The following is a 12,661-nucleotide window of genomic DNA, read 5'->3' as shown; positions in this document are numbered from 1 at the left end:
AAAACTGTTAACGATTAGAATGCTAGTAGTTAGCATGCTATCTAGCATTAAATGTACATTTTGTCTCTTTATAAACCATTAAAAGCTGTTATAGTTTGTGTAATAACATGGAATCCACTTTATATTTAGATCTTAGGTTGTTTTATATCATATATTGTCGTTTTGAATCAATGAATAGTTTTCTGATGTTGGTACATTTTGCTAACACATGCTAGCAGTGCTTTACAATGTGAAGCTAAACATGTGTTAGCAAAGTATCACAACGTCAGTGTCTGAAAACAGAAACCAGATGATTAATGTTAAATGTTACAACAGTGAACTGACAAACACCAAAAACAGATTAAACGACGACTGTTCATGACAAAACCTGAGTAAACAGTGAATTTTACACTTTACAAAGAGGCTCCTTCAGCTGATAATAAATGTACAAACTCATTAAATACTTTAACTGTTGACTGATAAAAATAAAATAAACTCGTAAATAACATCTAACATTTAACAGGTGAAATTAGACGCAGCTGCACATTCTGACAGAAAAAATATGACATATTTTTAGTTTTGAATGTCTTACAAATAATTGAAGATGAAAAAATCAGTCTTTAATCTGGAAACAAATGATGTTACGATAATTATAGTGATAATTATCAATAAAATGAAGAGTTTTGGCCTCATATCCGCCAACAACATTAATAACTGTAGTGACTCTAGGATGTAGTTTTCATTTTTATTGCTCTTATTTCCCCTTGAAGTCAGTATTTCCACTAGTGAGGCCTGATTTTATCAACAGACACTAAAGCCTCATCTGTTCCATGTAGCAGTGAAACCTTTCCTTTTCACATTTCTATCAATAATATGTTAAAGTGAACGTCTTTATCAGTCCAAGTCAATGTCCTTTAAAAAAACAACAAAAAAACAAACACCAAAATTGCTAATTTTTACAACTACATTTATTAAAAAAACAAAACAAAAAATTGACCAAAACAAAGCAACCAGCTTCCCACCAGGGATGAGACAGTTTACGGAGAGAGACATCTTTAAAAGCATACAAACCAGCAAACTGTTAATCTAGCAGCATCCAAATGTTGGAATCTCCAAAATCATCATTTATATATTTAAATATATAGGGTTTTTTTTTTGCCCTGGCAAGCTACGCACTTTACAACATACACAGAGCTTTATCTCTCCTTAGTGCAGAAAAGAACAAATACCCTTAATAAAATAAACACCTTTAGGTTAAATAAGCTTAAATAATAGTGTTAAATACAAGACACTTCTGTGGCAGATATGTACACACATAAACACATTTGGCATTGTAGGTGTGGTTCACTGTTTGCTCGGATGAACACACTCCACACACACACATCCATACGTACGACGTGAGATCAGTGAGCCACAGACAAGGCATGTGTTTAGAAAGAACGGAAACAAACCATCCACGTACGACCCGGGTTTAGGCACAGTCCGTTCCCGTCGGCCGCCGGCGCCGCTCCACAGGAACTGTTCCGCTTGTGCTCGCGTCTTTTTCAACCACAGTTCTGAAACTACCACGTTGTTATTGCTAGGACACGGTGACGGTGAACCGAACTACAGACGCACACGTGAAGGAAAGCACCTGGAAAGAAACTAATCCGAACTCGCCGCTGAGTGTGACGCTACGTTTACGACACTGAGGGAAAGAAAAGTGGAATAATTAAAGGAAAAATGGCCCAAACATCCGAACGCCTGTGACCACGGAACCAGAAACCCAGGAAAGAAACGGGTCTGAGGTGAGCTACATTCATGTTCCCCTGCAGTCCACTGGAGAACCTCCACCTGTAGAGAACCTCCACCTGTGGAGGACCTCCACCTGTGGAGGACCTGCACCTGTGGATGGAGACGGTCTGGACTGCTGAGGAGGTCCCATACATTCAGCCCCTGGACCTGGACTATGGTAGACCACCATACTGTAGACCACCATACAGTAGACCACCCCACAGTAGACCATTATACAGTAGACCACTGTACAGTAGACCCCTGTACGGTAGACCACCATACTGTAGACCACCATACAGTAGACCACTGTATGGTAGACCACTAACGGTAGACCACCATACAGTAGACCACCCCACAGTAGACCACTGTATGGTAGACCACCATACAGTAGACCACCCCACAGTAGACCACTGTATGGTAGACCACTAACGGTAGACCACCATACAGTAGACCACCCCACAGTAGACCATTATACAGTAGACCACTGTACAGTAGACCCCTGTACGGTAGACCACCATACAGTAGACCACCCCACAGTAGACCACTGTATGGTAGACCACTAACGGTAGACCACCATACTGTAGACCACCATACAGTAGACCACCCCACAGTAGACCACTGTATGGTAGACCACTAACGGTAGACCACCATACAGTAGACCACCCCACAGTAGACCACTGTATGGTAGACCACTAACGGTAGACCACCATACTGTAGACCACCATACAGTAGACCACCCCACAGTAGACCATTATACAGTAGACCACTGTACGGTAGACCACCGTACAGTAGACCTGGGTACAGTAGACCACCATACACTAGACCCGGGTACAGTAGACCACCAGACCAGAGTCCAGTAGACCCAGGTCCAGTAGACCCAGGTCCAGTAGACCTGGGTGGGTCCAGTAGAGCAGTAGGTAGATTCTCTGTTTCTACAGTAAATGAGCTTTACATTCCACTACTGTAAGAGGAGCTGCAGGACTCGGGGGGGCTGGGGGGGGGGGGGTTGCCTTCTGAATTCCTCTCCGGCCTTGGACACCAGGAGGAGGTTTCCCAAGGGTCTTGTGTGTCAGGATGGAGGAGCTGGGCCGCAGACGTGGGAGGAGCCCTGATGGAGGAGGTCCAGACCAGGGTCCGAGCGGCCTGAGAAACGGGGGCGTGACTAACGGCCCCCGTCACCCCAGGGTCAACGTTCGTCTTAAAGTTTATTTGCTGCGGATCCTCTAGAGGGAGGGGGGAGGAGGGGGAGGGGGAGGGGGAGGGGGAGGAGGCGAGGCCGGCGTCTCCTTCAGGGTTTCTTGTCGATGGTGTGAAAGAACCACTCGGTGAACTTCCTGAGCTGAGCGGCGGCCGTCTGACTCTCCTCCTGCAGACGCATGTTGTCCTGGCGCAGATGCTGCACCTCCTCCTGCAGCATGGCCTTGTCCTCCTTCTCCTGAAAACACACACACATGAACCCTTCAAACCTCCGTCACCGTGACGACAGACCCACATCAACACATGGACCATCGAGGACCAGTCCGTCCTGCTTGGACGTTCATGTCCTCTGTCCTTTTATACATTTCGTCCAGTTAACTGTGTTCTGTTATTAGGTTGGACTGAGTTCACTGTTTGTGATGTTTGAGTGTGAGCGCTGCTGCTGGAACTCCTGTAATTATACAATTATCCTGTATATAATTATTCTATATATAATTATCCTATATATAATTATTCTATAAGTATTGATCTTTTCTTTTCATTCATTTTGCTACTTATTTATGTTTATTTTTGTTCATTTTCTTGCCTATTTTGTTCTGTTTTTTTTCATTTTGTTCATTTTTCACTAATTCTGCTGCTTATTTTTTGTCTTTACTCATTTTGATGCTTCTGTTCGTCCACATCTTCCATTATTTAGTTGTTTTTTTTTTTAAATATAATTTTTATTCATTTTGCTAAATCTATCTATCTATCTACAGGGGTTGGACAAAATAATGGAAACACCTTCTATGATGCCACAGTGTTAGGTGTTTCCATTATTTTGTCCAACCCCTGTATCTATCTATCTATCTATCTGGGTCTGTTTGTTTTTACCAGACCATCCTGTCGTTTAGTAAATGGATGCATTAATCTGAACAAAGCGTCCTCTTCACTGTTCGATTAACGTGCATTTCCTGTGTCCGTTCTAAACACATTATCGAGGTGGAATCGCCGGCCGATGAGGAGAGGAAACAGGATATCGAATTAGACGAGTGCAGAGACCTGGAGGTGGACCGGTGTCATGTGACACACACACCATATGCAGACCTCACACAGGAAACTGTGGTGGGCGTGGCAGCAAGGTGGGCGTGGTGGTGGACTCACCTTTCGGAGGTCGTGCTGTAGCTGTCGGAGGATGACCTCCAGCTGGTTGACTTTTCCTGTCAGTGTGGACGGAGCGCTGCTGACGGACAAAAAGAACAGAGGTTATGACGTGGAAGAAACACTGACCATCTGAACATAAAGGAAAAAACAAACAAACAAGTATTTATGTCACAAAATTCATACAAGATTTTTACTTTTGGAATTTTGTTATGTATTTCATCAACTTGAGCCATAATCAAAAATACCAAATACTCAATAATTGTCATATTTTTTAACCCATTAAATGTATGATTTTAGCTCATGATGAAAACTATAATAAACCGTCTTTAAATGTATTTTATATTTTCAATTTTTCAGAAATAATAGTTGAACTGGAAAATTAAAACAATTATTTAAATATAATTAACAGATGAACACAAACAGATGATGACGTCAGTTCTGAACCATAAAACTAACGGATAAATATTTAAGGATCAAACTCCAGCTCTAGATTAAACACCTCTGATGACAGGATGTGGCCGTTGGCTGGTTAAAAAAAACAAAAAACAAAACAAAAACCCCAAAATACTATATATATATATATATATATATATATATATATATATATATATATATATATATATATATATATATATATATATATATAGAGGGGGGAAGCAAAATTTACAGTGAACATTTAGTTGTTTTTTCTCAGCAGGCACTACGTCAGTTGTTTTGAAACCAAACATACTGATGTCATAATCATACCTAACACTATTATCCATACCTTTTCACAAACTTTTGCCCATATGAGTAATCAGGAAAGCAAACGTCAAAGAGTGTGTGATTTGCTGAATGCACTCGTCACACCAAAGGAGATTTCAAAAATAGTTGGAGTGTCCATAAAGACTGTTTATAATGGAAAGAAGAGAATGACTATGAGCAAAACTATTACCAGAAAGTCTGGAAGATACTATTAAAGAAGAATGGGAGAAGTTGTCACCCCAGTATTTGAGGAACACTTGCACAAGTTCCAGGAAGCGTGTGAAGGCAGTTATTGAGAAAGAAGGAGGACACAGAATAAAAACATTTTCTATTATGTAAATGTTCTTGTGGCAAATAAATTCTCATGACTTTCAATAAACTAATTGGTCATACACTGTCTTTCAATCCCTGCCTCAAAATATTGTAAATTTTGCTTCCCCACCCTGTATATATATATATATATATATATATATATATATATATATATATATATATATATATATATGTATATATATGTATATATATGTATATACACATTTAAAAAAACAAAACAAAAAACTGTCTTTAAATGTATTTTATATTTTCTGTTTTTCAGAAATAATAGTTGAACTGGAAAATTAAAAAAAAAAAATTTAAATATAATAAATTAAAAAATAAATAAAATAAAAAAATAAACCTACTTATTCATGAACACATGAATTTCAGGCTAAATAACAGATCATTAATCTGCTGATATGAGGTTTTACTAATACTGGAGTTTGACTTTATTTATTGATCAGTTTGTCGTATTTGTTCAGTTTTCTCTGGTTCACTTCATAGATGCTGCCTGTTCATCTTCATCATCATCATCATCATCTGCTTTCTCCTTCGTTAATGACCTTCAGCTGATCTGTGTGTAATGATGTTTCCAGTCTTTATCCATTAAAGGACAAACGTGGAAACAGTGACTAATGAACCCAAACAGATGATGATCAGTTCTGGACCATAAAACTAATGGATAAACACAGAAGGATCAAACTCCACCCCTGATGACAGGATGTGGGTGTGGGCTGGTTTAAATACAGACTAAGGTTAAAGGTCAAAGGTCATGGTTTGTTGTCTGTGTGAGTGTGATGGTTGTTGTGAAGGCGTTGCCTGCCATGGTCGTACTCTGATTCGAGCCCCGCCCCCTCCGCCTCCACCACCCGTCGGGTCAGTTCTCTGGAGATCTGCAGCGCCTCGGCCCGTTGCATGTCCGTCATGGTGCAGAAGGACGCCACCCGCTGGTCTGGAGGACACAACACAAGGACGCACACGTCAATGCGGAGGACGACGCGGACGGAGACCATCCGCGGGTTCATTCACAGGCCACACCCACACTTTACAAGCACACTGAGACAGCGTTCAGAGACAATCGCAGATAAAGACCGCCCCCCCCCCCCGACAGCTGCGGGCCCCGTCCTGGACCTGATCCCTTTGAGCTCCAGGATCCAGTCATGCTTGTTTTCCCGTATCAGGCCCTTAAAGCCGCCCAAAGCCCCGTGGAAAAGCCGGCGCTGTTTCCTGTGGTCTGAGACTCCAGATACCAGGATCTGCATATTCATAGAGCAGATTAAGGAAACCCGGCCCTTCATTTAGCCCCAAATGAAAGCTAATCCACTCCAAGACAAAGTGGATGGAGTCGTCTGTTCACACGAGGCAGGAAAAGGAGACGAGCTGGGATTTCCATATGAATGAAGGTTTTCCTCGTGTTTGACGGCTGCATCGACAAGATTAAAGCATCGACGAACGCAGTGAGGCAGCACGTCATCTGAGTGTCTTATTTGCGTGACCTGGTGTCCACATTTACAGAACAGAACAGATTAAAGAGACAGAAAAACCACAGGCAGTGAAGTGGACTTGTGTTCTAAACCCATACACACCCAGGCAGACTGCTGCAGCAGCAGTTATTCCAATATTATCCTCTGGATTTGACAGGTTCCAGTAGAAATCCTGTATTTTCTTATATTTAATTCACTGATCATATAGATGTTCGTTAAAGTTCAGAGTAAATTCAAAGGTTATTTTATCAAAATGGAGAAAACTGAAGAAAAAGTGACTTTTCCAGTTAAATCTATCATTAACCCAGTGTCTTCATCCGCTGTCATCTGTAATACTACATGGGTTTCTGTTTTTCGTTCAGTTTGTGGCTTATTTGGTTCTTGTTGTTTATTGTTTTTGTTTTAATTAATTTTGTTCATTTTACTGATCACTTTGACTGTTTTTGTTCATGTTCTTGCTTATTACCTCCACCAAGGATGTTATGTTTTTGCCGGCGTAGGTTTGTCTGTCTGTCCGTGTGCAAGATAACTCAAAAAGTTATGGACGGATTTGGATGAAAATTTCAGCAAATGTTGATACTGGCACAAGGAAGAAATGATTAAATTTTGGTGGTGATCGGGAGGTGGGGGGGGTGGCACTGATCTGCTTTGGCGGAGGTCTGCACTCTCCAAGTGCTTTCTTTTCTTTTTTTTAAAAATTGATTTATTTCGAATATGGATATGATACAAGCTTCCTGATTACTATTTGAGTTCTTTGCACAACATAATATAGAAATGAAAATTCAAGGAAGCATAAAATAATGATACATGCAAAAAGAAAAGAAAGAAAAAAAAAGTCATATTCGAAAAGGAGGGAGAAGAAGCATAGCTTATTATTAGCTCTCATCCCTTTGTCTAAACCAACAATATGTACATATATACATACATACATATACACCCATATACGTACACATCTATCCATCTATACACACACACACACACACACACACACATACACATACATCATATACACATATACCTACATATACATTCATACACATATATGCATATACACACATATACATACATACATACGCATACACTTACATATACATGTACAAATTCATACAAATTCTTTTCTAGTTTGATTATTTTTTTGTAACTTAATTTCAGTCAATTTTTGGCAAATTTTTTTCATGTTTAATTTTTATTTTTGATCATTTTATTTATTATTAAATATATTTAAATGAAAAAACAAGCATCTCCATCCACTGTCATTGATCCAACTCCATGGGTTTTACTGGGGAATCAATGTTGGAGAAGATGATGGTGTTTCCATGGTAACCACGGAGCCTCTGAACGTCCAAATATGGTCATATCTGATGACCATGAAAAGATGAAGAACTGTATTTTAAACCAATTACTGACATGGATCGATATGATTTGTGCAGTGGTTCCCAACCTTTTTGGTTCATGACCCCATTTCAACATCACAAATTTCTGCCGACCCCAGACATTCAAAATGGAGACTTTTTTTTTTTGGCTAAAATTAATTTGTTTTTGATCCTGTAATAGTTTTCTATCCTCTGTTTCAAATCCAAGTCCATTTTAGAGGACATTTAGTCTATATAATGTATATTATTATGGATGGAGGCAGTAAATCCAGGTGTAGATTACTGCACAAAGGGAGAATTGGATTTTCCTTGGTCAGGATCTGTCCAGTCAGTCCAGCTTGGATTTACAAGGAGGACAATTAATACTGAACAAACAAGAACTGAAACTATGAATTATGAAAGAGCTGCAGCATCTGAAACTGTGACCACAATGAACATTTGACAGATAAACAGAACCACAGTGCTGCAGTTTCACAACCACAGTTTGTCTGATATGGATTGGGACTGGCTCCGTCAACTCACCATATATTTTTTATTAGTACGTTTTTTGTTTTTTTTTATCAATTACTAGAAATTTCAGGCGGCCCCATTTGAATTCCAGGTGACCCCATGTGGGGTCCCGACCCCAAGGTTGAAAAACACTGGATTAGTGGATCAACAGGAATTAAACAGTTCCATCAGTGGACGGTTCTGTTTGAGAGTTAAATCCAGGAGGGTTTCATCCATTGACAGAGGGACGTTTGCACAGATTTCCCTCCGTTTCCTCCTTCGTTCCTCTTTTAAAGGCCTGGCTTTTCTGCTCTGATCCAATTCCAACTGTCTCTTTGCATCTTGTACATTGGCGGTCTCGAAGGATTTACATGACCTTGGTCATAAATGCTATAAATGCTTCCTCCTCATCCTCCTCTACTTCGGGCTGGTTCAACGTACTCGCTGTGCGCCCGGAGGCTGTTTCTGCTTGGCAACAGGGCTGCGTTTCTGCGGCGTTTTCTGGGCCAGGCTGCCGTGACGACTGGCTTTTCGCTGCCAGTTCAAGTCTGCGTCGTCTCAGCTGATTTCACTCCAGTTAAACGATGCGCTGCCGGCAAACGTGTATCACGGAGCCAACCGTCGGCAGCGTTCATTAATTGTGACAAATGAACGGTCACATGCTGCAGTTCGTTGGCGTTCGCTGGTCGTGGGGTCAAACTGAGTTCAAGTGGAACAAACTCATGGCATGTTAGTGTTTTCATGATGTATGGCAGAAACACTGGCGTGAGAGTGGCTGAAACCAAAAGAAAACACTCAGAGTGATGAGCATGAAGTGGCTGAGACTGAACGGAAACACTGGGACCACGACGGCCAATCTGAGACGACCCCGCCCTCATGATACACGGACACGCCCACGAACACAGATGCTTTGTCTTCAGGTTCAATCTGTTCATTTTCAGCTCAGAAAAGGTTGAATGTTTGGTCTTTTGACTGAATTTCCTACATTTTGACACTGAACAAACATTTATTACAGATTAGAATCAAACTCGTTTTATTGATTTGGTTTATTTTATTGAACCTTGTAAATCCAGACATGAACTAAATAATGTCCTCTGTCTTTCAGGTCTGTTGCATCTTAGTTCGTTTTGTCTTATTTCTATCGTTTCTTTGTCGTTTTGTCTTTTAGATAATTTGTCTCATACATTTTCTCTCCTCGTCTTGTGTCTCTACATCGTCTTTTGTTCTGTCTTCTATTATGTTTTTTTCTCGTGTCTTTTACAAGTTTTGTTTTGTTCCATGTTTCACAAATAATTTACGCCGACACATTTCTGTCTAGCTGAATCTTTCACATCATCTTCATGTTTTACACATTAATGTCTTAGTTAAACTTTTATATTGTTTTTGTTTCATCCTTAACATTGTAAAATAAATAAATATCTGAACTAAAATCGACCTTTAACTGTAAAGATACTTTGACATTTATTGTGATAATTATCGATCAGGTTTACGTACATTTAACAGCCTGTTTTACACCTTATGAAAAAATAGTTTCCTTCAAAGTAAAACGCAGATGGAGCATCATCCATAAAAAAACAGTTTATTTCAGACATACAGTATTTCAGGACATGACGCCTGTTCAGGGTTTGGAGGAACATGATGTTGAACTTATTGTCTGCTTTTCCTGCTCAAACTATTGTTATTATTGATAATGTTTCCAGTTTTTATCCATTGAGGACAAACGTGCCTAGGGACTACAGATGGAAATTAGCACTGCTGTTACAATCTGGCATATTTACAGCTGCAATGGTTGAAGATGTTTATTAATATGCATTGTCCCAAATAAATAAATAAATAAAACAAACAAAGGTTCCTGAACCCAAACAGGGGATAATCACTTCTGTTTCATAAACTATTTCCTCCAATAGTTTTAGGAAGTTGAGGAAGATAAAACTAACATGGATAAATATTTAAGGATCAGACTTCAGTTGTGGAACAGATTAAACACCCAGGATGACAGGAAGTGGGCGTTGGCTGGTTTAGGTACAGACTAAGGTTCAATGTCCATGTTCGTGTTCAGACTGACACTATCAACTCGAGCCGGACCGACCCGGATCCAGGGTCAGAGTTTGAACCACGAGGGTGTAAAAAGCAGAAGGATTCCCTTAAGTGTCCCAGCGAGAGTCTCCTGCAGCGTTTCCAACACAAACACACACAGACCTACACTAGAGACGCACTCACACAGCACACGCTAAGCATCAGGGGGGGTGGGTGGGGGGTGGGGGCGGGGCAGCAGCGTCAGCCAGGACCGTTACCTTCAAAGGCTCGGGCTGCATCGACCAGGTGAGACCAGTCCAGGCCCGAGGCGGTGTCTGGGAGGGGCATGAGACCCGGGTCGCTGAACTTGGACCGGTCCGCCAGGGAGCCGTCAGAGAACCAAAACTCATCTGCAGAGACAGGCAGGCACTCGCATCAGGGAGGGAGCAAGGCCTGGGGGCGGGGCCGGCCTCGGGACCGCCCCTTAGAGTCCGTCAGGGTCGGTGGGTGGGGTTAACAGGGACCTGACGGAGCTGAGTCTGAGACCTGTTCATTCAACGTCTGATCTACACAACCTGATCGACTTCTGGTCAGCATCACCTCCTGCTCCAACCGCCAATGTCAACCACCTCTGGAGGAGGAGGAGGAGGAGGGGGAACAGGAGGAAGAGGAGGAGGAAGAAGAAAAGGAGGAGGAAGAGGAGGAAGAAGAGAAGGAGGAGAAAGAGAAAGAGGAGGAGGAAGAGAAAGAGGAGGATGAAGAGAAGGAGGAGAAGGAAGAGGAGGAGGAGGAAGAAAAAGAGGAGGATGAAGAGAAAGAGGAGAAGGAAGAAGAGGAGGAGGAGAAGAAGGACAAGAAGTAGAAGAATGAGCAGAAGAGGAGGAGGAAGAGAAAGAGGAGGAGGCAGAGCCTAGAACTGGAGGTGATGCTGAGTCTGTTTTCTTTTCAGATCACTCCATCACGTTAACGGCCGCGGGACGCTACAGACTCAAACGTCTGCTCGAAGACATGTTCTACCTAATGACAGCGGCGGGCCGTGGGTGAGGAGCGTATGGAGATGAGATGGAGGCGGGACTGGGGGTGGGGCTGAGTGAAACATTATGTATGACAGACAGTGACAGTCAGGTGGGGGTGGTCAGACCTGGAAGGCGGATGAATATTCACAGGAAGTGGGAGGAGACGAGGCGGCACTGACAGGTGACGGACGCCTCGGCCCCTCCCATTTAGACGTCCACAGAGACAGGAAGACGTCCTCGGCCCCGCCCACTGGTAAAGGAGGGGCTTCTGGGTCAGAACCTGAACACACCTGACTCATGTTCTCTCATTTCCAGGTGCTTTGAATGCGTCTGTTTCTACTTTCATCCTCTGATCGTTGTTTCTCCTTCGTTTCTGCTTCTGTCGTGGGGCGACACATTTATTCCTGTTAAACGTGTTTTTACCAGATTGGGTTTTATTTTGTGCAGATTTTTGCCCTTTGAGGCAGATCTGTCATCATGAATCAAGTCAAGAAACTTAAAGCTTCTTTCCATCAGAGATGATGTTTCCATGACGACAGGAAACATATTAGTGTTTTTACCAGTATTTGTGTCTTTACTTGATCTTTGAAACTGTGTCTGTGTTCCAGTCCTGGTTCTGTTCTATGTTCCAGTCCTGGTTCTGTCTCTGTGTTCCAGTCTTGGTTCTGTCTCTGTGTTCCAGTCTTGGTTCTGTCTCTGTGTTCCAGTCCTGGTTCTGTTCTATGTTCCAGTCCTGGTTCTGTCTCTGTGTTCCAGTCCTGGTTCTGTTCTATGTTCCAGTCCTGGTTCTGTTCTATGTTCCAGTCCTGGTTCTGTGTCTGTGTTCCAGTCCTGGTTCTGTTCTATGTTCCAGTCCTGGTTCTGTTCTATGTTCCAGTCCTGGTTCTGTCTCTGTGTTCCAGTCTTGGTTCTGTATCTGTGTTCCAGTCCTGGTTCTGTGCTATGTTCCGGTACATGTTTTCTACATAAACCCACAGATAATATGCGACCTTTTGTATTATTTGACCCGTTTGTGGCTTTGATTCTAACTAAACGTCCACATGACCCATAAACCCTTCATTCATTCTCGTCGGTTTCCTCTGGCGTCTGTCAGATCGTGTGGTGCTGGTTTACTCACTCCTCAGGTTGGACG

General features: G+C 41.9%; 1 protein-coding gene across 1 annotated transcript in view; it reads right to left on the bottom strand.

The window, feature by feature from the left end:
• Positions 1-925: 925 nt before the first annotated feature.
• LOC115433831 (signal-induced proliferation-associated 1-like protein 2) overlaps positions 926-12,661 on the bottom strand; it is a 120,587-nt gene continuing 108,851 nt past the window's right edge. Inside the window, exons 18-22 of the mRNA XM_030155373.1 lie at positions 12,647-12,661; positions 10,792-10,923; positions 5,986-6,103; positions 4,093-4,171; positions 926-3,187 (exon numbers count right to left, since the gene is read on the bottom strand). The exon at positions 12,647-12,661 is cut by the window's right edge and continues 205 nt beyond it. Coding sequence (XP_030011233.1) covers positions 3,041-3,187; positions 4,093-4,171; positions 5,986-6,103; positions 10,792-10,923; positions 12,647-12,661 — 491 coding nt within the window. The 3' untranslated portion in view covers positions 926-3,040. The remainder of the gene's footprint in view (positions 3,188-4,092; positions 4,172-5,985; positions 6,104-10,791; positions 10,924-12,646) is intronic.

Source organism: Sphaeramia orbicularis, chromosome 15 (assembly GCF_902148855.1).
Source record: "Sphaeramia orbicularis chromosome 15, fSphaOr1.1, whole genome shotgun sequence".
Lineage (NCBI taxonomy): Eukaryota > Metazoa > Chordata > Actinopteri > Kurtiformes > Apogonidae > Sphaeramia > Sphaeramia orbicularis.
This window is presented reverse-complemented; position numbering and strand designations above follow the sequence as displayed.